General features: G+C 44.6%; 1 protein-coding gene across 1 annotated transcript in view; it reads left to right on the top strand.

Annotated features, from left to right (window-relative positions):
* Nucleotides 1-11,911: 11,911 nt before the first annotated feature.
* The window catches only part of SLC5A1 (solute carrier family 5 member 1), a 45,664-nt gene continuing 31,393 nt past the window's right edge, over nt 11,912-26,182 (top strand). The window contains exons 1-2 of the mRNA XM_081123023.1: nt 11,912-12,320; nt 17,809-17,880. Coding sequence (XP_080979149.1) covers nt 12,186-12,320; nt 17,809-17,880 — 207 coding nt within the window. The 5' untranslated portion in view covers nt 11,912-12,185. The remainder of the gene's footprint in view (nt 12,321-17,808; nt 17,881-26,182) is intronic.

Below are 26,182 nucleotides of genomic sequence, written 5' to 3'. Positions count from 1 at the left end.
GGGCTCCCGGGTGGGGTAGCTGAGGAGCTCTGATGGCTTTGTGACATGTGTGTAATTGGAGAGCTGTGATAACAGTATTAGATAAATACTCTGCTCCCTTAAGCATTTTTACAGTGGGATATGTTGGCATGACTTAGGTTATCACCTAAATTGTGTAACTTCTGAAAGGGGAGTGTGTGGTTTATTGGCCTCTGAAAGTACAAGACTTACAGTGTGATAAGGCTCAGTTATGGGTCTTACTAAAGGTCACCGAGAAAGTGCCAAGGGGCTGAGCCAGCAGAGCTCCCTGGAATCTCCTCTCTATCCCTCCACCCGCAGGCCATCAAGACTTCGGCCCCAGTCAGAAACTGAGCCTGGTACATCTGACAATGTGGGAAAGGGGGGTCAGTAGCATGATGCCAGGATCCCCGAAAGAGTGAAGGAGGCCAATGGGCTGAGGGACCAGGGAGGTGCTGGAGGAGGTGTGCTGCTAGATCTCAGGGTTTCCCAGAGAAGCAGCAGGTGAGAGAGGGGAAGGGATTTGTCAGGGTAACATGATGAGTCAGGGGTGGAGCAGGGACTGGAAGCCTGCATTCTGAGTTTCTCCTCAGGGCTTTTTTTCTCCCAGGACATTCTCTCCAGGCATATTTTTTTCCTTTTCTTTACAGCTTTTTTTAGATATAATTGACAAATAAAATTGTATATACTTAGTGTACAATGCGATGATTTGGTATATGTATGATTTGTGGGCACATATTTTTAATGTGTGGATAAGAGAAGTGGGTTCAAATTCCAGTCTGTTTTTCATGAATTACTTGATCTCCATAATTCTCAGTTTTCTTATCTACAACTTGAGGCTAATAGCACTTATAGGGATGTTGTGAGGATTAAAAGAGATAATGTTTGTAAAGCACTTCCTATAGTGCTCAATAAGTGATAGCAAGCCTTTGCTTAACAATAGATTTTTTTTGCTATTATTGTAACAATGGTCTATGGAGAATCATTTCGTGGGTCTAAGGGAATGGAGGTTTGGTGCAAGGCTTTGAACTTCACCTTCTTCTCTACCCTTGCTCCCCTGTCCTGTATGCTTTCTCTCCTTTCTCCTACAGCTTAGAACTTGTCCTGGCTGTGACCATCTCCGAATGAGCTCGGACACACACACGCGCATGTACACACACACACACACACACACACAATGTAGGAAATCTAGAAGGCTCTAGGCCACCTCTAGGTCATGTAGGCATTTTTATTTTGCAGGTGGTTTCTAAAGACAGTCCCCCCGCATATTCCCTGTTTTTTGCACTCTGGCCTTGGGTGGGGGAGCTCATTGAACCAGGAGCCAGAGCTCCAGGGCCCTAGTCCCAGTCCTGCCACTGATCCATGGTAGCAGTCCCAAGTCCCTGCCTGTCTGAGCCACAGTGTGTCTTTCTGAAAAGTGAGAGGTGGACTGTATGCTTTCCAGGTCCTGTGACCACAGAGACACGCACCTAGTACCTGCCCCAGGTGGTGGAGGCTGCTGCCTCTCAGCCTCAGTTTTCTCTTCTAGACTGGAGACAGTGTCCCCTTGCCTTAACTCACTGACTTCACAAGGTTCTTGTTGTGAGGTGGTTGTGAAATGAGAGGTGGGAAAGTGCTCTGTGAACAGGAAAGAGCAATGCAAGTGTAAGGGCGTGTCTTTCTCTTTTTTATTCATTAACTTGATTAAGGTACAATTTATATACAATAAAATATACAAATTTTAAGTGTACAGTTTGGTGAATTTTGACAAATGTGTACACCCATGTAACCACTATCTCAATCAAGATATAGAGCATTGCCAATATCCCGAAAAGTTCTCTCACACCCCCATGCAACCAATCACCTCTCTCATGCCCCAGACAATCACGTTCTGTTTTCTGTCACCATAGAATCCATACAAATGGAGTAATGTGGTATGTACTTTTTTTGTTTGCCCTCTTTTTTCCTCTCAATTCAATATCTATTGAGATTCATCCATGTTTCTCTGTGTACCAGTAGTTTGTTCCTTTTTATTGATGAGTAGTAGTCCAATAAATGAATATACCACAATTTGTTAATCCATTTACCTGTTAATGGACATTTGGGTTGTATCTAGTTTCTGGCTGAAAAAAAAGCTGCTATGAACATTCATGTACAATTACTTTTGTAGATATACAGACGTGGGCAAAAGTAGGTTTACAGTTGTTTGTATGGAAAATAACACAATAATTAGTAAATAATAATACATGAATAAACTCTGTGTTTCATGTGCTCACAACTGTTAACTTACTTTTGCCAACCCCTGTATGTTGTCTTAGTCTGGTTGATATGCTATAATAAAATACCACAGACGTGGTAGCTTATTAAAAAAAGAAATTTATTTCCCAGTTTCAGATGCTGAAACATCCAAGATCAAGGAGCCAGCATGCTCAAGTTTTGGTGAGGGCTCTCTTCCTGGTTCATATGGCATCTTTTCGCTGTATTCTTACCTGGTGGAAAGGGCTAGGGATCTCTGTGGAGCCTTTTTTATAAGGCACTAATGCCATTCATGACATAATTATTTCCCCAAAGTCCCACCTCCTACTACCATCACCTTTGGGGGTTAAGATTCAACATATGAATTTTAGGGGGACACATTCAGACCATAGCATAAGTTTCATTTCTCTCAAGTAAATACTTAGAAGTGGAATTGTGGGGGGTCATAGGATAGACATAGGTTTAACTTTATAAGAAATCCTATGAGTTTATTTTGAACAATAATTTTGGAGAGGTCTGAGCAGTGGATTAGGAGAGCAGAGACCAGGCCATGACCTTGGACAAGTCACCCTTCCTCTTTGGGTCTCAATTTCCACTATAAAATGAGGGCGTGGAGTGAATGTCTGAACTCTTCAGCCCAAAGAGTCTATCATTCTTAGGGGTTGTGGAAATAAACAACCTGACACATGCCTGATTCAGGCATTAAAAGAACTATCCCTCAAGGTTACTCACCAAGGGCTCAAGAAGGCACAAGCAGTCCTCCCATATCAGGGCTATGTGGACGGAGTACCAATATTAATGACAGTTGTAGTTTAAAGAGGCCTTTGCCCCAAAGAGTTCACAGCTCTTTCACATGAACAGTGAATGACTTTGGAGATACTGAAGGAAGCTCTCCCAGCCCAGGTGCTTTCTTAAGGAGTGGAAGTGGGAAACAAGGGAAGAGTGAGTGACTCAGGATGATTCAAAACGAGATTAAACTGGGATCTGGGATGACTGCTGGCTGGAGAGCAGGGCAAATGGGCATTGCAGTGGCTCTCCATTAAAAATGAGGCCCTATGGTGAGATCCACAGTGTAAGCCCACACAAGAAAATCTTGCTTTGGCTTCCCAACTCTTTTCAAACAGAACCCTGAACCATCTCTTACCCATCACCAATTGCAAGGATCAATTCCTTATTTTATGTACTTGTCAGAGCCAAATAGAAGCGGGAAGATCAACCAGCAGGTCTTCCTCCAATCATAGAATCACTCTGAAGACAAACAGGGATTTTAGGATTTTGCATTTTGGAGCATCACAGTGGTTCCTTTGCTAAGTGTAGCCAATTTAGAATGGATGGTTCTTCATCTTAGACTTTTATTCTAGGCTTTGGGGTTGACATTTGCGTGTATGTCTATATGGGTATATATTTGTGGGGATGTTTACATGTGTTTGGGTACATATAGTTTCATTTTTGTACATGCTCTAATACTTCAATCAAAGTCAACCTAAAACATAAGGCTAAGCCCCAAGCTGTTGATTGTTGCATCTTTGTCATTCAAGGTAGTGAGACTGACACTCCTCTTTTCTTATTTCTTGGTAGGATTGCCCAAACTTGGAAAAACCCCGTTGAAGAGTTTGCCTAAGATCCTTAGAAAATCCAAGGGATCAGGGACACTTGACAGTAAATTAGGACTTTTTCCCCCTCTTGCTCAGACAGAAGGTTATTCTTTAGTTGAGTCTCTGCCTTACTGCTTTGTCTTAGTATTCTTGGTGTCTCAGCAGGGACAATGACTATTTGAAATTGTGTAGGACAGGAAAGCTCTTTCTGGGGAAGTCAGTTTTGTGGTTCATTTACTGTTACACTTACTAACATTGTGTGTGTAATCAAGTCCATTTCCTTCACTGTATTTTAAGCCCAGGGCAGATAATAAAGCCAAACAGGAGCCTGTAGACCTGGATTTCAGCCCTAGCTCTCCCACCAGCAACCTGGGTGACCTTGACCAAGGCCCGTCTATTCTCTGGGCCTCAGTTTCTTACTGGTAAACTGTAAGGCCTTTCCCCATTAGATTGTGTACTCCCACATCTTTGCATCTTGCTATCTACAGCACCTGGAACAGTGCCAAGCATACATAGGACACTCAGGTTATATTTGTTGAATCCATCAGTGAATACTTCATGGAGTCAAGTTTGCAGATCTCTGAGGCCCCTGCTTGCTTGGATTTCTGGTGATCCTAGTGTAGTATTTATCTTCCTTCTCTCTCTCTTTATCTCTCTCCCTCCCTTCCTCCTACTGTCTATTGACCTAGTAAATAATACATTCTCATGGTTCATAAAGTACATATGCATATACACTGGTACCTAGGTTTTCGAATGTAATCCCTTTCGCAAGACCGTTCGAGTTCTGAAACATTCGAAAACCAAGGGATCAACAGCAGACAGCTGGGCCTCAGGATCTTGCCCTCAGTGGAAGCCGCGGGACGTGTTTGACTTCCGAGGCGTGTTCCAAAACTGAAGCATTTCCTTCCGGGTTTACGGGCCTTGTAAACCAAAATGTTCGTCAACGGAGATGTTCGAAAACTGAGGTACCACTGTATAGAGAAAGCTTCCCAATATCCACTATTATAGTAGCATATGGAATAGTTTCACTGCTCTAAAATTTCACGTTCTCTGAGCTCACCTGCTAATCCCCCTCTTCTCTCTACCTTCTGGCAACAACTGATCTTTTTACTCTTTCCATAGTTTTGCCTTTTCCCAAGTGTCATATAGTTGGAATTGAAAGAGTATATAGCCTTTTCAGATTAGCTTCTTTCACTTATTAATTTACATTTAACATTGTTTCACGTCTTTTTGTGGTTTGATAGCTTATTTATTTTAATCACTGAATAATAGTCCATTGTCTGAATGTACCACATTTTATTTATCCATTCATGTACTGGAGGACAGCTTGGTTTGCTTCCAAGTTTTAGCAATTATGACTAAAGCTGCGATAAACATCTGTGTGCAGGTTTTTGTGGAAATGTGTTTTTAATTCCTTTGGGTAATACTAAGGAATACAATTGCTGGATCATATAGTAAAAATATGTTTAGTTTTGTAAGAAATTACCAAACTGTCTTCTAAAGTGGCTATTACCATTTTGCATTCCCACTGGCAATAAATGAGAGTTCCTGTTGTTCCACATCCTTGCCAGCATTTGGTGGTGTCAGTGTTTTGAATTTTGGCCATTTTAATAGGTGTGTAGTGATATCCTGTCTTAATTTGCAATTCCCTAATGACACAAGATGCTGAGCATCTTTTCATATGCTTATTTGCATATCTTTATTTGCATATCAGAAAATATCTGTATATCTTCTTTGATGAAGTGTCTGTTCAGATCTTTGGCCCATTTTTTTCCCCCTAAAGTATATCTTTATTGGTTTCAGAGAGAGGAAGGGAGAGGGAAAAAGAGAGATAGAAACATCAATGATGAGAGAGTCATTGATCGGCTGCCTCTTGCACGCCCCACAGTGGGGATCGAGCCCGCAACCCGGGCATGTGCCCTGACCGAGAATCAAACCGTGATCTCCTGGATCCTAGGTCGATGCTGAACCGCTGAGCCACGCCTGGCCCGGCCTTTTGCCCATTTTAAAATTAGGTGTTCACTTTCTTGTTGAATTTTAAGAGTTCTTTGTATATTTTATATACAAAATATTTTAGTTAACAGTCTTCTATCAGATGTGTCTTTGCAATTTTCCCCTCAGTCTGTGGCTTGTCTTGTCATTCTCTTGATATAATTTTGATAGATGTTCTCAAAATACTGTTAGAGGTGGTGCTGATTTACGCTGCCACCAGTGTGGTGTGAGAGTACATATTTCTCTTACAGCATAATATATCATCAATTTGTTTATGATCTTTTCCAGTCTTGGAGGTAAAAAATAGTATCTCACTGTCATTTTAATTTGCATTTTTCTTATTAGAGAGAGATTGGAGTATCTTTTAATATATTTATGTGCAACTTGTATTTCCTTTTGCATGAACTATTTATTTATTTATATATATTTTTCTATTGTGGTTGGCTATAGATGGTGAGACTATGGATGAGCAAATCCTCTGGGCCGGTTCAGAGCAGAGCTCAATATCCTCAAAATCTCCTTTCTCTGTGCTTTTCATTTACACCTACCTCTTTGACATTTGGGACCATTCACTGCCAGCAGCCTCTATGGCTCAAGTTCTTGAAATTCCAGTGACTCTGTTTCTGTTGTTTTGGCAGATGTTTTGTTTGTTTCATATTTGACACTGAGTGTGGTTTTCCCCACATGAATCATTCCCTTCCTTCCCAGGGTTACTACTCCAGAAAGCCCCATTCTTCTTCTTCTTCTTTTTTTTAATCCCATTCTTCTTAGTCAGCAATACCTTAACGTCTCATACATAATCCTTTTACTGACCCATGCCAACTGTGATCATGACATAGCAGAGTTACTCATCCTTATAAGTATTTTGAAATTGCCTTTAACTCAATACTACTGTCATTGTTACAATAGCATCACTTGTTACTTCACAGTATCTGCGATGTCTGGTGTGTCATGCAGATGGAAAGTGTGACAGCCAGGACAGGAAACAGATCTAACTTTCAGTTCAGAACTCTTTCATTTATCTATCTAGCTGTCTATCATTCACCCAGCCACCCAGCCATCATCCATCCACCCATCCATCCATCCATCCATCCATCCATCCATCCATCCATCCATCCAATTTTTGACTACTTGTATTTCAAAAAGGGCTGAAAAATACACACCCATGTTCATAGCAGCATTATTCACAATGGCTAAAAGGTGGAAGCTATCCAAGTGTCCATCAATGAACGAATGGATAAAGAAAATGTGGCATAAATGGAATTACTCAGCTTTGAAAATGGAGGAAATTCTGACACATGCTACAACATGGATGAACCTTGAGAACATTATGCTAAGTGAACTAAGCCAGTCACAAAATCATACAAACACTGTATGAGTCCACTTACATGAGGTACTTAGAGTAGTCAAAGTCGTAAAGACAGAAGGTAGAATGTCAGCTGCCATGGGCTGGGCGGGGGTGGGAAGATGTGGAGATATTGTTCAGTGGGTCCACAGGCTTAGTTTTGCAGGATGAAGGAAGTTCTGTGGATGGATGGTGGTGATAGTTGCAAAACAATGTGAATGTGCTTAATGCCACTGCACTGTAACACTTGAAAATGATTAAGATGGTAAATTTTTATGTTATGTGTACTTTACCACAATTAAAAAGAACACTCCCAATAAGATTTATTTAGTCAACAGATATTTATTGAGCTCTATATGTTCCAGGGCATGTGGGCTAGGCACTGGAGAGAGACCCTCCAAGAAGAAAGACAAAATCCCTGCCCTCACAGAGGGGAAGACTGACAATAAACAAGTAAACAATTAATCAACAACATGTTTAAATTTTGTCATGAGTACTATGAAACTGGGAGTGGAGCTGTTTTAGTTAGGGTGGTCAGGGAAAGTGGTGGATCTTAACCTTTGGGTTGTCGATCTTTCTAAGGATCTGATGAAAGCCATTGTTCTTCTCTCCAAGAAGACACAAATCTGGCCATAATTTTGCATACAATTTTATAAAGTCCGTGGATGTTCAAAACCCATCTCTGAGGGTTCTATCAGCCTGAAGTTAGGAACCTATGCTTTGCTGGCTCCCCAGTGTTCTGTGGGGTGAATTCCAGGATACTTAGTATGACACACCAGGTTCCCTGAGTTCCATTTCCTGCCCACATCTCTGACCTTATTTCCTGCTCCTCTGCCTAGCCATGCAGACCACAAGTACCTAGCATCCCTTGAATGTGCATACTGTATGCTCTCACATCTCTAAACATTTCCCTAACTGTGTTGCCTCAGGAATTTCTACTTATCCCTTAAGACTCAGTGCAAATATCCCCTCTTTTTTTAAAAAATTTTCCCTCACCTGAGGATATTTTTCCCCCCATTGTTTTTCAGAGAGATTGGGAAGGAGACAAAGAGAGAGAGAAACATTGATGTGAGAGAGACAAGTCTATTAGTTGCCTCCTGCACGTGCCCCGAGTGGGGCCAGGAATCGAGCCTGCAACCGAGGTACGTGCCCTTGGCTGGAATCAAACCCGGGACCCTTCAGTCCACAAGCCGACGTTCTAACCACTGAGCCAGACCAGCCAGGGCTTCCCTCTTTTTTTTTTTAAATTGAGGTATACATGACCAAATATCCTCTCCTAATGATTATTTCTTTTGCCTCTCTCCCTTAGTGAGACAAAGTTAGGCATGTTCTGCCTCACTTTGCTTCACCATCATTTATTTACTTGCCTAGCTGGTATTTATTGAGCATCTACTATATGCCTGCCCCAGTTCTAGGTGCAGTGATGGCCAACAGACACTGGTAACACCCTCAGGTTTATAGTCTAGTGGGGGCTATAGACATTAAACATATAGTTAAATGACTAAATGTGGATTAAATATTGAGACAAGTATAGGAAGGATGAGAAGAGGGCTCAAGAACAGGGTTCTCAGAGTTTTTAGGTGAGGGGTGAAGTACAGGTAAGGAGATCTCTTGGAAGGAATTTAAGCTGAAATGAAAGGACTGTGAGTGTCAGCCAGATGAAGAGGGGAACAAGTGCTTTTGCATAAGGAGCAGCACATGCATATCAGGCCCCAAGGTACAGATTGTGTCTTTTTCTCTTTTTTGCTGGTATGCATTTTCTCCACCCTCCTTACTTTATTGACGTATAATTGACAAAATTGTATATGTTTAAGGTATACAATTGATGATTTGATATGCATATACATTGTAAAATGACTATCACAATCAAGTTAATCAATGCATTGATTAACTCACATGCTTACCATTTAAAAAAATATGTTTTTGTTTATTTTTTAGAGAGAGAGGAAGGGAGAAGGATAGAGAGAGAGAAATATCTCGGCTGCTTCCTGTACGCCTCCTACTGGGAATCAAGCCCGCAACCTGGGCAAGTGCCCTGACCGGGAACTGAACCAGTGACCTCTTGGTTCATGGGTCGACACTGAACCACTGAGCCATGCTGACCGTGCCCATTTTTTAAATATAAAAAAAATATATAAGGAACTCAAACAATATGTGAGAAACTAATGGGCACATGAAAATGTTCTCAAGATTACTAATTCTCAGGGAAATGCAAATCAAAACCACAAGGAACTATCAGCTTACACTTGTTATTAAAAAGACAAAAGATACCAGGTGCTGGCCAGGATGTGGAGAAAAGGGAACCTTGTGCACTATTGGTGGGAATGTAAATTGGTGCAGTCACCATGGAAAGTAGTATAGAGGGTGCTCAAAAAATTAAAAATAGAACTATTATACCCAGCAATGTCACTTCTGAGTATATATCTGAAAGAAATGAAGTCAGTATCTTTTTTCAAAAAATATATCTTTATTGATTTCAGATATATTCAGGAGAGGAAGGAAGGGAGAGGAGAGGAAGGGAGAGATTGAGATAGAAACATCAATGATGAGAGAGTCATTGATCGGCTGCCTCCTGCACACCCTGGACTGGGGATTGAGCCTGCAACCCGGGCAAGTGCCCTGACAGGGAATCAAACTGCAATCTCCTGGATCCTAAGCCGGTGCTCAACCGCTGAGCCATGCCCAGCCAGGCTCCACACTGTTTCTTGAGTTTAAATTGTCCTTTTAGAAGAGACCACTGAGGAAAAGAAATTGCAAAAGGGCCTCACACAGCCTGAGGATGAACACGGTGGGAAGTTACTTGTTGACAACATGCCTTGATTTTTTATTTTTTACCTCAGTGGGCCCCTCCCTACACAATGTGGATAACACCCCTCCACACATACCTGTCCTCTCCTGGTACATCCCTCACTCCCACCTTACCTGGCTCACTCCTTCTCTTTCAGGGCCCTGCTCAAACCAGAGTTCCCCAGGCCTTCCTCCAACCTCACTCATCCTCAGGTCAAAATCCTTGCTAGGCATTTGGAGCATTAGTGCTTCTCTTTTAAAGCACATATTATAATGCTAATTTTATAGCTATTTGTCTCATCTTTGAAGATGGTCTGTCTCCCCCACTGGGCTGAAAGCCCTGTGAGGGCAGGAACCCTGTGAGTCTTGTTCACAACTGTAGCCCTGGGGTTGGCTCACATTGCCTGGCACACAGAAGCTGCTCTTTTATTGCAAGTGTGAATGAATGAATGCATGATTGGCCCCTTCTGGTCTCCCCTGGCCACCATCCTATTCTTTCTTCGGTCACCCATGCTCTGCTGTCCTAGAAAGATCAAAGGATACCCCCTCCCCCCCTTTGAGGTCTGTTAGCACTTCCAATCCTCACCCCTGCTCATGTTTTTGGATTTGCTCATTTCCACAGATTTCACTTTTGGAACTTGTCAGGGGCTGGCTGCCAGCAGCTGGGAGCACAGAGCTGAATTTTCCCTGTGGATGGGCTCACTTCCAGATCAGACCAGAAGTTCCCTGAGGGCAGGGCCTCTGCTTTGCACAGAGCCAGGTAAAAACAACTTTACTGAATGCGGGAATGAATGGACATCATCAAAGGCGAGTTGCTCCAAGCTATGAAGGAATCAATGGTAGAGGAGCCTGGGAGTCATCCTCGGAGAAGAGCCCCTGCTGCCAGGTTCCCTGGAAGGAAAATTCCTGCTGCCTGTGGTCAGGCATTATGATGGGCCCTGGACATTGCCTCATATAGTTTACAGTCTTGGGGGTGAATGGGGAGAAACGGGGAAGGCTGCAGCCTCAGTAGGAAGATTGAGCACTGATGAGGGAGGAGGGGAGTGGACCTCAGAGGCAAAGGTGCAAAGGAACAGGCTCTGGCATTTGGGCTCTGGGTGGTTGTCTGCTGGTGGGCAGGGAGAGCCTGAGGCAGAACAGCATCCTGGCAGGGCAGTGCGGTCTTTCCCCTTCCTGTACCTCATCACCCAGCAAGGCTCCCCTGCCTCCCATCCAAAAGTGGCTGCTCTGTGCCTCCAGCACCAGCCCCTGAGAGCATCCCCCAACCATCCTCTGAACTAGGCCTGCCCAGGCCTGGGCCACAGGGCCATCTTTATCACTGGCTCACTGTGTGACCTTGGGTGAGTCATGTTTCCTCTCTCAGCTGTCTCTGTTCTGAGCCCTGACTTTCAGTTTAGACATGTGTTTCTAGATGGGCTGAATCCCTAGGAAGGGTCAGGGTTTGGTGAGCACCTTGGAAAGGATTCTCTAGTATTTTTCCTCCTGTCTGCCCGAGAAGGACCTCAAATCGCATTATTGGGTGAAGCATAGGGCAAGGAAATAGCTCCTACTGGGATTCTCTTTCCTAGTGTCAGTTTCTTCCTCTATACGGTGGTGGTAACAGTGCCCTTGAGGGCTGCAGGCTGTGGAAGGAGAGTCAGAAATGTGGGTGGGTGGGTGGCCAAGAGATTGCAATTGTGCTGAACCAGCAACATCCAACAACTGCAGGTTCCCCCCAGAAGGTTCTCAGAGATCAAGAATTTGACCGATCCTGGGAACAGTCAGTCCTGCGCCCATTTTACATGTGGAGAAGCCAGGCCCACAGAGGGCATGGGAGTGGTCCAAGGGCAGGTGACAGGTGACCTGAAACCTCTAGGCACTTGATCCCAGGCAGCCTGATTCCTCAATGGAGCCGCTCATGCTCCGCTGGGGAGTGGCCCAGAGGCAGTCCAGGAGCCCGCTGCGGGAGCACAGCAGGGCCGTTGTGCCAAGAGGGCACCACCCGCTGGCCGGCCCCTCCCCGCTGGCGTTACCTTTACCTGCCGGCCCACAGCTGCCCCGCCAGCAGCTCAGCGCGCTCCCCATTCCGCGCTCTGCCTCCGGAGCTGCTCCCCGACGGCGCAGCACCGGGATCCTGCACCACCGCCCCGCTGCCGCGACTTCACGACTTGGCGGGTGCCTTCCTCCGGGGCACCCGAGGCCTTATAAGGAACGAGTGGCCTCGGCGAGAGGAACTCCCCTTTGCCACCGCCGCCATGGACAGTACCACCTGGAGCCCCGCGACCACCGGGACTCCTGCGCCCATCCCGCCCCACGAGCGCATCCGCAATGCAGCTGACATCTCTGTCATCGTCGTCTACTTCGTGGTGGTGATGGCTGTCGGGCTGTGGGTATGTGGGGGCCCTGGGACAGAGCGAGCGCCACCAGGAGGGACAAAAACAGGGGGCACAGCAAAGGGCTTGGGGTGAACTGCGAGGAGGGCAGGGAAGATGGCCTTAAGGGTGTGTGGAACGGAGTGGATATGACTTGGAAGCGCTTAAGAGGAGGTCAGAGGAGGTCAGGGGGCACAGTACGAGGTGAAGAGGGCAAACGAGGATGGGCAGAAGTGAGAAGGGTGCTGGCCAGCACAGAGGATGGACATCTGGGACAGAGAAGGGGGGTGGGAGACAGGGGCCGGTAGTGTGAGGGGCAGGAGAGGGCTAGCCTGTAGCTGCAGGGAGTGTCCGTCCCCAGGCTTGGGAGGAGGTGACTACTGTCCTGCCTCCTAGTCACCCAGTTTCGGATGGAAAAGAAGCAGTAGTGGGCAAGGACAAGAGCCTCTGCCAGCTGCAGGTGCTGTGGGGCAGCCTAAGGAAGGGGGGCTGCCTGGTGGCTACCTCCCGGGATAGGCTGGCCTGGAGGCCTTGTGCCATGGAATCCCAGGGGCTGGAGTGAGTGAGGGTTGGGAGAGCTGGGTGAGGAGGAGCAGGAGGAAGACCGGAGGGTAGCTTGGCACCGGGAAGAGGGAAATGTCTGTGGCTCCCCTTTGGGACTCTGGGGACACACCAAACCAGAGAAACTTGTTCTTACCAGCCTGGAATATGGAAATTTCACTTGTGACGGACTCTGGCACACCCAGCGCCCAGGAGAGGAGGTGTTTCAAATGTGCAAATATTTCAGCCACTCAAAGGTTTTCACGGGGGTGGCAGGCCAGGAGGAGAGGAGGGTGGACATTAACCGTTCCATGGCCACAGAGATTTTTTTAGGGATAAAAGGAAGTCTTTTTTTTTTTTTTTTTTTAAAAAAAGCAATCGTAGAAACCAGATGTGACTGAAAGGCTCCCAAAGAGTCAAAAGGGGTTGGTATGGTTGACTCTTCCTCTCAGCCTCCAGCTTCCCAGATGTGTCCACTTAGGAGCTAGGATTCTCTAGTAATGGCTGTGTCCTGGTTTCAGACATGTGACCTTGGGTAACCTGCCTCAGCCTCAGTTAACTTGAGTGTAAAATGGACACAATCTTACCTATCCTTATGACTCCCCCAGGCTGTTGTGAGGCTCTGCAGAGATGAATCTGAAAGCTCATTATGGATGCTAGAAATGTTTAAAAGTACTATTATTATTTGCCTTCGAGGGTCTGACCCAGATCCTGAATTATTTTTGTTCTTTTAACTAAAATGGACAAAAGTGGTCAGCGGGGTAGGACATCTTGACAAAAAACCACGAGACAGAGAGGGCAGGAATGTTAGTGCCCATTTCACAGAAGAGGAAATGGAAGCCCCACATGGTTGTGATTTGGCTGAGGCTGCAATACATGGAATTATTCCTGGAACTTGGGTTTCTTTTCCACGGCACCAGGGACTTTGCTACCTTGCCTGCCTTCCGCCTCCCACCCCTCCACAGCTTATAAGTGCTGGAGCCAAGACGTGAATCCATCATTTGCTAGCTGTGTCGTATTGCCTGTTTCCCAGACAATCACCGACAACCTCCGTTCCCTTAAGCAATCTCATCTTCTTTAGCCCTGCCAGTCCTGATGATTATGGTGTTTACACTTTTCAAATATCTGTGAATCAGAATCACTTGTCCCGTTAAATGCTATTTAATGAGCCTCCTAGCATTTGTCCGAGTTTACTCTTCCCCCATTAGTCAGTGCCTCTGAATCCTGATCATTGAACATGCTGGATTTCTTCCAGTTTACATTCCTCTTTTTTCTCTTGGAGTGTCAAGAGTGGCTTGGTTCAGGGACAGGCGTTCTGACTCCTGCATGATCTCGGGTCTGCAGAGACAGAGCTGGCCAGTCCTGCTGTGCTTCCTCAACCTAGAAAAGGCACAGCTACTGTCCCTCTGTCACCATCCCCATCTCTTCCAACATTATTTTGTTCTGTTTTATCTTCTTTCAACGCTGCCTCACCCAATCATATTGGGGCTTGAGCTTATTCTTTAGTGTCCAGTTGACCCTTGAACAACACGTATGCAAACTCTTGTGGGTCCACTTATACTTGGATTTTTTTCAATAAATATTTGGTTGACCCTCTTTATCCTGGGGTTTCTGTGGATTCAACTGACTGCAGATAGAAAACTATTTTCAATCCTGGGTCGGGAGTTCACAAATACAGAGGGCTGACTGTAAATTGTTCTATGCCATTTTGTAAAGAGACTTGAGCATCTGTGGATTTGGTATCCACAGGAGTCCTGGGACCAATCCCTCATGGATACCAAGGAACAACTGTAGTTAAGTGTTTGAGGAGTCAAAAGTTGTATGTGGATTTTCAATTTCATGGAGTTGGCACCCCTAACCTTCTCGTTGCTCAAGGGTCAACTGTATATTTCCATTTTTCTTTCACTATATCTCGTTTTGTTTCTTGGGGGATTTTGTATCCTTTTAGGCTGACTCTCTTACCTTATACTTTCTGGAAGATTTCATGAAGCTATCCTTAAACCCTTTATACCATGGGCCAAATCTGGCTCACAGCCTGTGCTGTGTGGCCCACAAGTTAAGAATGTTTTTTACGCCTTTAAGAGGTTGTAAAAAAAAACCAACCAAAATAAAACAAGAGCATGTGGTGGAGATCATATGTATCCCACAAAACCTATTTACTATCTGGCCCATTTTATTAACAGAAAACATTTACTGACCCCTGTCTTATGTGATCGTTTGCACTAATAGCATCATTGGATGCCTGGGTAGCAATGGCCCCTGGGGGACCCCAACATTTCTATTTTACAGATGAGGGTTAGAGAGGGTGACCAGGAGTCACTCAGATGAATCAGCATCAGAGCTGGGATTAGAACTCAAGTCTTAAGATTCCAAAGGCAATGCTCTTTGCATTGTCTCACCTTTCCCCCTTTCCAAGACACAATTTTTTTTCTGGGAATATCCTCTCCAGGGTCCTTACTACTACTTGCATTACTATGGCAGTGTCCTGGGGGTACCAAATTCCTTCTTTTCTCACATCTTTTCATAAAGTGGGGACCTACAGTTTATCTTCATTCTATGCTCGAGCCTGTTCTTTAAACCACTTAACAAAATCATCTTGACAAGTTGTCAACACTTCACTAGAATACTTGCAGCAAAAACTCTCCCCAGGGCACCATTTCCATCTCTGGACATTTCTGATAGCAAGAAAATTCTTCCTTGTTCTGAGCTCAGACCTGATGTCCCGGAGCTTCTCCCATTGTGTCTGGTTGTGCCTTATGCAGGCCACACTGAGTGAGTATGTCCCACTTTACATCAGAAGACGGTAGGCCACACCTGAGTCGTCTCTTCTCCAGGAACAACACCCCCAGTTTCTTTAAAAAATATTTTTACTGATTTTTAGAGAGAAAGAAAGGGAGAGGGAGAGAGAGAGAAACATTGATGTGAGAGTAGAACATTGATCGGCTGCCTCCTGCATACCCCCACCAGGGACTGAGCCCAAGACCTGGGCATGTGCCCTGACTGGGAATTGAACTGGCAATGTTTTGGTGCATGGAACGACACCCAACCAACTGAACCACACTGGCCAGGGCATCCCCAGTTTCTTAAGTTTTGAAGGTCTGAAGTGCTTTCCTTTTGCTCAATGATATTTTTATTTCATTGAGAAAAAAACATGTGGGCCAGTGATTGTGCTTCTTTGGCTCCTGTGGCTTGCAATAGTGATTTCATTCTCTTCTAGTTGCAGGGTACATAGGCAAATTTAATACCATGGTTTACAAAGTGGGGTCTGGAACCTTATAGCTTTCCTTTGAGCGTCCTGTGCTCCTAGAGACAGTGCCTTCCTATTTGTAGGGAGTGAACATCGGGGAGAAAGGAGGCAGGGTACATAAGCTCCCATGCATGCGCTGAGAAGCACCTACTGAATGCTGCTGTTTGCAGAATGTCAGCCTGGGGTTGAGGGGTGTTGCTCATTTGCGTAAAGAGCGTTAAGGGTGGGAGAAGGGGGAGGAGTGCAGCCTGAGGGAACTGAGAATCCCATTCATTTAACTTTTTACTGAATGTGCACCATGCACAAGGCATTATATTAAGCACTGTGGGGGATTAAATGTTTGTAAAATGATTACCGCAATCAAGCTAAATTAACACATCCATCCCTTCATCTGGTTACAATAATTTTTGTGTGTGGTGAGGACATTTAAAATGTACTCTCTTAGCAAATTTAATGATACCATACAGTGTTATGAACTACAGTCACCATGCTGTACCTTAGCTCTCCAGAACTTAATCATCTTATAACTGAGACTTTGTGCCTTTGACCAACACCTCTCCATTCCCCCCATGCCCCGACTTCTGGAAATGAACATGCATATCAAAACATCATTTGTACACCTAAATATATGCAATTTTTATTTGATTAAATGACTCAATAAAGCTGGAAAGAAAATTTGTAATATAAAGTAAAAGAAAAACAACTATAAGAGGTGTGCACAAGGTGTAGATGGAGTTCTTTAGATGTTCTCAGGAGAGAGATTATTTTTTTCAGGGAGGGGAGGAGGAGACACCTGAAGCTTTCCTGACACACTGTCAGAAGGGATCTTCTCTTTCTTAACTGTATTCATAATAATCATCATTCCACAGTATTCATAATATATTGAAAAGTAATGTTTCCAGCAAGCTCCTACTTACAGCCCCAAAGAAGAAAGTTTTGAATTGAATTTGAGTGTTTAGTCTTTTATGTAATGTTAAGTATAAACACCGTGCATTCTTATAGCTTCATTCTCCTTCCTTCCTCCCTTCCATCATCCCTCCTTCTTCTCTCCCTCTCCCTCTCCCTCTCCCTCTCCCTCTCCCTCTCCCTCTCCCTCTCCCTCTCCCTCTCCCTCTCCCTCTCCCTCTCCCTCTCCCTCTCCCTCTCCCTCTCCCTCTCCCTCTCCCTCTCCCTCTCCCTCTCCCTCTCCCTCTCCCTCTCCCTCTCCCTCTCCCTCTCCCTCTCCCTCTCCCTCTCCCTCTCCCTCTCCCTCTCCCTCTCCCTCTCCCTCTCCCTCTCCCTCTCTCTCTCTCTCTCTCTCTCCCTTCAGCATTATTGAGATTTAATTCACACACTGAATGGTGCTTTAAAAAACTATAGTACCTCATCACACCCCTTGAGTATGCTTGTAAAAAAGCCATAAACATTTCCATTTTCCCTTACCTAACGGAGAAACAAACCGATCCAGGTGGAGCGAATTGCTCGAAGCCACACCATAAGCTCACTGCAGAGTTAGCGCTTGGGTGAGCTTTGTGCACCTTGTGAGCCTGTCTGTCAAATGTGGGTCCCTGCCTCCTCCGTCTGAGTACACGGAGCCCCAGGGGAGTGAGGAATATGGAGGTGCTTCAGAAAGTGAAGTGGGTAGGAGAAAGCACGAGGATGTGGGGAGGCAGGTCCTTTTGGCTGGCAAGGTCACTCTGTTCTAGTTTTCTATTAAACTTTTGACCCTTTCCTCCTCAGGCTATGTTTTCCACTAATCGTGGGACCGTTGGAGGCTTCTTCCTGGCAGGTCGAAGTATGGTGTGGTGGCCGGTAAGTTTTCTCTGAAATACTTTTTGTTTAATTAAGATATTCCCTGTAGGAGGCCATATTCTTCTTGGGTTGGGGTGGCAGTAATTCCTGCTTCCTGCCTTGGGCCCCTGATAATGGGTCTCAGGCTCACTAGGTTTCTGGGCACCCTTACTCTCTTGTGGTCAGGGAATAGCCTTAAAAAAATGTTTGGAATCCTTCAAGAGAGAGGAATAGAATTCACAAGCAGGCAGCGAAGAAAAGCAAAAAGAGCTCACAGACTGAGGAGATTTGGGGCAAATCTGAGCTTCCACTTCTGTGTCTATAAAATAAGGACAGTAATATTTACCTTCTAGGAGCGTTATGAGAAGTAGAAGCCTCTTATGAGGTAGAAACTTAATAAATAGTAGCTTTTTTGCTACCTTCTTGCTACTGTAAGTCCCATGGAAGAAAGACTTTCTCTGTCCTACCGTGGAAACCTAGTGCAGTGCCTGATACACAGGAGGCCTCGGGACACACTTGTTGAATGGATGGAAGAGGAGCCCCCAATTGTTCCCGATGGCAGTGGATTTTGTATATTTAACAGGTGCTTTCCCTGACATTTAGGCATGGGCAGAACTATCTCAATCAAAGGACATGTGCATGGACCGAAGAGAAACTGGGAGGTCCCTTCATCTTATCAGCATGGGGCTCTGGCTGGTTTATCAGTTCAGCACAATGACCATTTCGATCCAGAGTTCTCACCAAAACCACTGGTTGACCAAATCAGCTAAATTGTGCAATTCCTTGGGCGTAGGATACAAGCAAGAGTGGTTGGTGAAAGAGGGGATAATGAAGCACACATACAATGAGAAGAGAGGGACAGCTATGAGTCGATGGGGGACAGAGAAACAAGAAAGAAAGCAGCCACTGTCGTGCATAGCACAGAGAGAAGTTACGAGGAAATCATGCCACATTCGGCCTTTGATTTTGTTGTTTTGAGGTGGATTTTAATCACTGGCATTATCACTATTGCTTGGGTTACCCCTGAAGTCATTTCTGCTTTGTCCCTAAGGTGGCCAAGAATACTGGGCAGAGGCTGATTCCCGCAGTGGGTCCCCCATGGTGGTCTCTCCTAATACACATGTGGGTAGAGACATACATATTCTGATGCCTTCTTCCTGTTCTTTGTCAGGGCTTTTGTATTCTCATGCTTTGGACTTTGGTGATTTCCAAATGCTGGTGTTTTTAGGCAGCTCAGATCACAAAGTTCAAGACAAGCCTGGGGTAGTCCCTCTGGAACTGCGCTGTTCAATATGGTAGCTGCTAATCACATTGGCTATTTAAGTTGAAATTACAATTAGATAAAATTAAACACTTTTTTCCCCCTAAATCACACTAGCCATATTTCAAGTGCTTAATAGGTGCATGTGGACAGTGGCTACCATATTGGACAGTGCAGCTCTTGGACATTTCCATCGTGGTAGAAAGTTCTGTTGACTGTGTCGCTCTACAGGTTTCAGAGCCAAGGCTGGCATGAAATCTTGAGATTTGCTGAATAGATAGTTAATTAGGACCTTGAAGTTTACTTTAATTATTTTGGAAACAGTGCACCCCACCCCTTCTAATGCTTAACAGTAAACCTGCTAAGTGCTCATCCAACCTCAGATTGCCCCCTTTTCTCCCCCCCCCCCCCCCATGATGATGGAAAACTTATGTCTCTTCATGTAAAATTTCTAGTGCTGATTTACTGGGGATAAGATCCTAGCTTCCAGTCTGTGGGTCTTGGGGAAGCCAATGAGGGGCGAAGAATGGGGCAGAACCACCCTTAGGAGACATGTGTTTTGGGCTAGGCCTGGGACCACCTCACACCTTAACCAGCAATGATGTTTCTCTTCCTGATTGTGCCCAAGTGTGGGTCTGGGCTGAGAATTGTCTGGTAAGAGGGTTTAGCCCCACCCAAGGCAGGCAGGGCTCAATGGTTCACATGGGCTTTCCTGTGAGTGGTGTTTTCCTTACTCCTGTCTCAGTATTGAATTATTCTCATCAACAGAAAAACATGGCATCATTCTTCTTTTGTGCAGAAGTCACTGCTTCCTTGATGAGGCTGAAATTCAACTTTCCTTTCTCCAATAATAATTTCCATCTAAAGCTTCATGTGGTTGCATTAATGGTTTTTAAACCTGCCCATGTATCAGAATCGCCTGGGTGTGCTTTCTGAAGATGCAGATTCTTGGTCTGCCTTCCAGACCTACTTAGAAATTTAAAACATCTTACAAGAAGGTCCCAGGAATCTGCATTTAAAAAAATCTTCCTAGACACTTTTGACTATTGGGCAGGTTTGATAATCACTTGTTTGAGTAGACTCTTCTCTATCTGGTCAGACTTTCCAAAACACCACCATCTGTTAGGGATGCTGGGAAGGGAAATTCTTAAATGGGGAAGCAGTGACCTCTAAGTCTCTCCTAACTCTAGAATTTTCTACAATATTCTAGAAAGTAGAATGACATAGACTTTGAAGTCAGCATTTCCGACCTGCCACATTTACTATTGCGTGACTTTGGGCAAGTTGCTGAACTTCCCTGAACTTCAATTTCTACACTGAGTGGAGTCCTGTGCACCGAAAGGTTGCTGGTTTGATTCCCAGTCAGGGCACATATCCAGGCTGAGGGTTTGATCCCCGGTCGGGGTATGTGTGGGAGGCAGCCCTCTCACATCGATGTTTTTCTCTCCATCTCCCTTCCTCTCTCTCTAAAAATCAATAAAAAATGTATATATTTAAAAAGAGGGGAATAATATCAGGATTAAATGAGACAATGCACGTACAGCACTCAGCATTATGCTTGGCAAGTGCTCAATAAACGGGAGCATTATGATATGGAAGAAAGGCCAGGAGTGCCAAGGTGACTCCCCAGTAGGCATTTGCCTGGTGCACAGCACGCAGTTGTGTGCTGTAGACGGAAGTTGGCATTTATGTGAGGCTATTGTTGCTGTTTCACTGAAATTTAACTTCAGATTGACTGTGTGACTAAATGAACATGATTTATGTGTATATTTATTTATACTATCGTAAATCATCAATTCCAGCTACACACGGACCACATTTTTACATCTTTGAAGTTAGCTTGTGTGTTATAATTAGTCACTGGCATTGTGATTTAAGTGGCAATGTGATTTCTTTCTTCATACTACACAGTATGTCTTACCATAGTTGGTGTTTTAGATTCAGTGAAGGACGGTTATGTTCTCAAGTAGTAGTTTTTAAAAATATGTTCACTGCAACCTTCAGGTGTTGCAGAAATGCCTCGGGACAGCCCTCCCTCTCTTTCTCAGCAACCCAGCGTTTATCTATTTTATAAAAGAGTAATCTGTTAAGACTTTGAGGACAAGGTTCTGCTGACTTACAAAGCTGAAAAACTGCTAGTTTAGAAGAACAGTAAGCATGGTGATTTCTAGTCTAAATTTTAAAATGGTTTAAAAACATTATGATGATATGTCCTTGAAAGGGAAACATGGTATGCAAGAAAATGCAAATCTAAGTACTTTCTCTCCACAATTGAAAAGTAGTTTAAACTGTGTTAAACATATATTTCTAAATTCCCCTTGGTATCAAATTACAAAGTCAGTTTAAGCCTGTCTGTTGGCCTAGAAGTTTGTAGCTGGAATATCAGTTCTCAAATGTGCTGGCCCAAGGAGAACACCACAGGGCCATGGGGCTTCCGGAGCTGACATCTCTCTCAGCTGGTTGGCTGAGGCAGAAACCCTCCAATGGGACACTGTCCCCTTCATCTGCATTTGCCCCTACTTTCTGCTATAGGAGAGGTGAGCAACCAGAGGAGCCTTGGAAAGAGAGTCCTAAGGGATTTTAGGAGGGGAAGACTTGAGTTGACCTTGGGTTGGTACGTCCCAGGTCTGGAGGGCTTGGGTAGTCACCCATGAAAAAAGGCAGGAGGAAATCAGAGCTTGTAAAGTCTAAAAAGAGATTGGACAGAGGAGAGGCCAGTTGAGGGCACTCCTGGGGGCTTTCGGGACTTTGAAAGGAGCCATTATACCCTGGAACAGGTGAAGATCCAGGAGCTCTGGAAAAAGACCCTGTTCCTAAAAAAGTTAATAAGGCCCAGAGAGAGAAATGGCTTGGGCCTTGGCCTGGGGATAGAAGTGAGGACAATGGGAGAGAAAGAGCAGAACTCTAGGGCTGGGTTACTAGGGGAACCAGCTCACACCGGGAGCCAGCCAGGTAGGCCCACAGCAGCCTGAGCAACACTCTAGGACTTGCCAAGCCAACTGAATAGCATAAAACCATGGAGCTATACCTTTTGTAACTGTGGGCTGGCTTGTGACCCAGGATTTCCTTTTCGATGGCACCATGGTTTGGCACATTTAACAAACAGCTGTGTGGTAACAATGATCTGGGCATGTGAGAGATACGGAAGCAGAGTGTGAGCTTGGAAGCGGGAATTCCCCACTCCTTGGCTAATGGTACCAGAAATTACTCACAGAGGCAGGGTCCCAGGTTCACAGCCCAGTGGAGGACTCTTGTTTTGGAGAAGAGTTTGGTCATACATACCAGAGGCAGCTCCATGGGAGTGGCACGAGCAATGGGGCTGACCCAACCCTTCCACACCCCTTCAACACGTAAGTAGCACTCCAAGGGGAGTGGGGAGCCTTGCCGGAACCAAAGGACTTGGCTTGCCCCAGCTTTGTGACATCAGGCAAAACATTAACCATTCTGAACCTCAGAGAGTCTCCTCTGTAATAGGAGACTGTCAGATTGAGGGTCTCAAAGACTCTCCCAGAAATAAAATTCTAAGATTCCACACCACAGAGGAGGGACCAGGCATGAGGGGAATTGGTGTGGGCATACTGGTCCATCCATCACCAGTGAGGGTCTTGAAAATGGAATGCCTGTGTCTTCCCATAGCCACAGTTTCTTTCCTTCCTTTATTATTAGATAATCATGGTAGAGGAGTGTATCAAAGTGGTTTAGGGTAAGAATTAAATACTTTCTCTGTAAAGGGCCAGACTGTAAATATTTTTGGAGGCTATGTGATTTCTATCACAACTACTCAACCCTACTGCTAGCCTGAAGGCAGCCATGATAATACATAAATGGATAGGTGTGGGCGATGTTCGAATAAAACTTCATTTACGAAAACAGGTGGAGGGCCAGATTTGGCCTGTAGACCCTCATTTGTTTAGTTCTGGGCTCTGGAGTCAAGCTTCTTAGGTTCAAATCCAACCTCTGCCCCTTACTAGCTGTGTGAACCTGGGTGAGTTACTAAACATCTCTGTGCCTTACATGTATTATCTCTATAACAGGGATAATAGTACCTACTTGAAGGACACATGCACAGTCTCAAAATAGTGCCTGGCATACAGTAAACTTTCCAGTTTAGCTCTTGTGTTTGTTCAACCAGAAGTTTTTGAAGGACTGTAAAATCACCTATCTGATTGAATCCTCAGTGATCCAATCGAGAATGATGATTAACCCCACGGGTTGCCCAAGTTCATACAAGATAGTGTCAGAGCTAGGACTCTCTCTGTTCTTCTGGTTATTCAGGTCTCTTCTTATCTTTTGAGATGGAAATCTATGAGACTAATAGGCATGGTCTAAATGTTTATCTGAAAACCAGGAAATTCTGTCATTTAGGACTCACCTAAGACCCTCATGAAAATTTTCCCTGAGGAATGAGGACAGCTTCTCACACTTCTTAGACTCTCTTGAGTAAACTATATCTGATTGGATCTTTAAGTCTCTAAAACCTAAGTGATTCAGTCAAAGTTCAGCCATGTAGGATGCTACCGGAGTGGCCACTGGGTGTCCGGGAATTGCCTAGCAGGCCTGAGACCTCACGAAGGCAAGAGGAAGAACAGAAATAAGGTAAATGGATGCAGAAGAGGCAGAGAGCTCACCAAAGGAGCAAGGCTCAGGAAGGCATAAGATAAAAGACAGACAAGCACTTGGCATTCATGAGCCTGGGTGGAGGTGGCTGCCAAGTCCAGGTGGCCTTCTCTTCCTGCTCTGCTTGCTTTCTACTTGCATTTAGCTATGTGGGCTTTCCTTTACCCCAGGACCAAGCCTGTGCTTTTCTTAATTTCTCTCTCTTTTTAAATCTCTTCCAACACCTAGTCCAGGGCATCTAGTAGGAACTTGACAAATATATTCTGAATTAAATAAATGGGGAGGGAGGAGAGGCACTTGTCCTCAGATCCTCATGCCGGACCCCCTTGTTGATGTCACCTGAAATCCCAGCCTGCATTCTGTTCTCTGGTGCAGCAGACATACATAGGCTGTGGTAAGAATTCAGGGGGTTAGAAGGTTGCTGGCCTCCAGCAGTGTTCTACATCTCTGTTCCTTTTTTTTTTTTGGCTTGTGTTAGTGAAACTGGAAATGCAAGCCTGGCCTGAACCAGAGTGCCCAATTTCAGCCCACATTGGACCCCTTGATAAAGTCTGGCGTGACCATACCTTTTCACTGTCTAAAACATTTGATTTTTTTCAATTTGAGTCAAGCTTTTACACAGCTTGGCAGTTCCCATAGATATGCATCTCTTTTGGGGTGAGGTCTTTGCTTAGTAAGAGAGTTGCTGCCTTGCTCTTGAATGACCTGCTCCCTCCAGTCTCTTCCTTTTCCTCTTCTTCTACCACCTCATCTCCCTCCCTCCCTCCCTCCCTCCCTCCCTCCCTCCCTCCCTCCCTCCCTCCCTCCCTCCCTCCCTCCCTCCCTCCTCTCTCCAGTGAGGTCATTTCCCTTCCATTTTTTATGGCTTAGCCTCCCCAGAGTTTCTCTAACTAATACACAGTCACTCACCACCCCATGTAGTCTTTGTGTTTCTAGGTATCAGCTGACTAGTGTGTTGCCAAGTTCCTGTCATCCAGTTCGTACCTAAGCTCCTGCCTTCTCCTTTCCCTCTGGCTGGCCTCCTGCCATTATCTTTTAACACATTAGCACTTCCACAGACAGAGAAAGGAAAAAGTGAATCACAGTCACTCAGGTCACTTGACTAGGTCGATGTGTTCTGAGAAATTCGTCACTGGGCGATTTCATCATTGTGTGAAGATCATAGAATGCACTTACACAAACCTGGATGGTATAGTCTACTACATGCCTAGGCTATATGGTGTAGCCTATTGCTCCTAGGCTGTAAGCCTGTAGAGCATTTTACTATACTGAATACTGGAGGCAACTATAATACAATGGTAAGTATTTGTGTATCTAAACATAGAAAAGGTACACTAAAAATATAGTATAAAAGATAAAGAATGGACCACCTGTGTAGGGCACTTACTATGAATGGAGCTTTTAGGACTGGAAGTTGCTCTGGGTGAGTCAGTAAGTAAGTGGTGAGTGAATGTGAAGGCCTAGGGCATTACTGCACACCATACACACTGTACACTTAAGCTACACTAAATTTATAAAACAACATGAGATTTAAATCAAGCACAAAAGAAATGATGCAATCAAGAGACGCAGTAAACACAAGATGTATGAGGCTGCTGCCGGCATAACACGGCACACTGTTTCACAGCAAACTTTTTTTGTAATATGTAGAAAGAATGCTCTAATGATAAAAGTATAGTGTGGTGAATATATAAACCAGAAACATAGTCATTTATTGTAATGATCAAGTATTATGTACTGTATGTGCTATACTTTTACAGGACTGGCAGCACAGTAGGTTTGTTTACACCAGTATCACCACAAACACGTGGGTAATGCATTGTGCTGTGACATTAAGACAGCTACAATGTCACTAGGCAATAGGAATTTTTCAGCTCCGTTATCATCTTGGACCACTGACTTACATGAGGTCCATCACTGACCGGACATTGTTATGTAGCACAGAACTGTGCAATAAATATTTCTAGTTGGTTGAAGTCAGAGAGTGCTGAAACTATCAACTAAGGTGAAGTCTTTGGATGAGTCATGTAAGAAATGCATCTAGACTTTTCCTGTCTACCATTGATTGGCATGGCATATTTTGAGTCAGCTGCAGCTATTTGTATTTTTTGGATGAATTTTTTATTAGGGAGGTGTTTTAGAGCTGGGGTTAAGAGCATGGACTCTGAAGCCAGGCTGCCTTGGTTTGAGTTCCAACTCCACCCATTCCTAGCTTTGTGGCCTTGGGCAAGTTACTTAACCTCTCTGTGCCTCAGTTTTCTTAACTGCAAAATAGAGATCATAGCACCTACCTCATAGAGTTGTTTTGAAAGTTAAATTAGTTAATACATGTAAATCTATTAGAACAGTATGTAGTTAGTGCTACCCAAGGTGGCTATTCTTACTATCATCACCCTCATTGTTATTGTACCTCATCTCTAGATCTTTCTTCTTAAACTGGGAATT

Source organism: Miniopterus schreibersii (genome assembly GCF_964146895.1).
Source record: "Miniopterus schreibersii genome assembly, chromosome: 20".
Taxonomy (NCBI): domain Eukaryota; kingdom Metazoa; phylum Chordata; class Mammalia; order Chiroptera; family Miniopteridae; genus Miniopterus; species Miniopterus schreibersii.
This window is presented reverse-complemented; position numbering and strand designations above follow the sequence as displayed.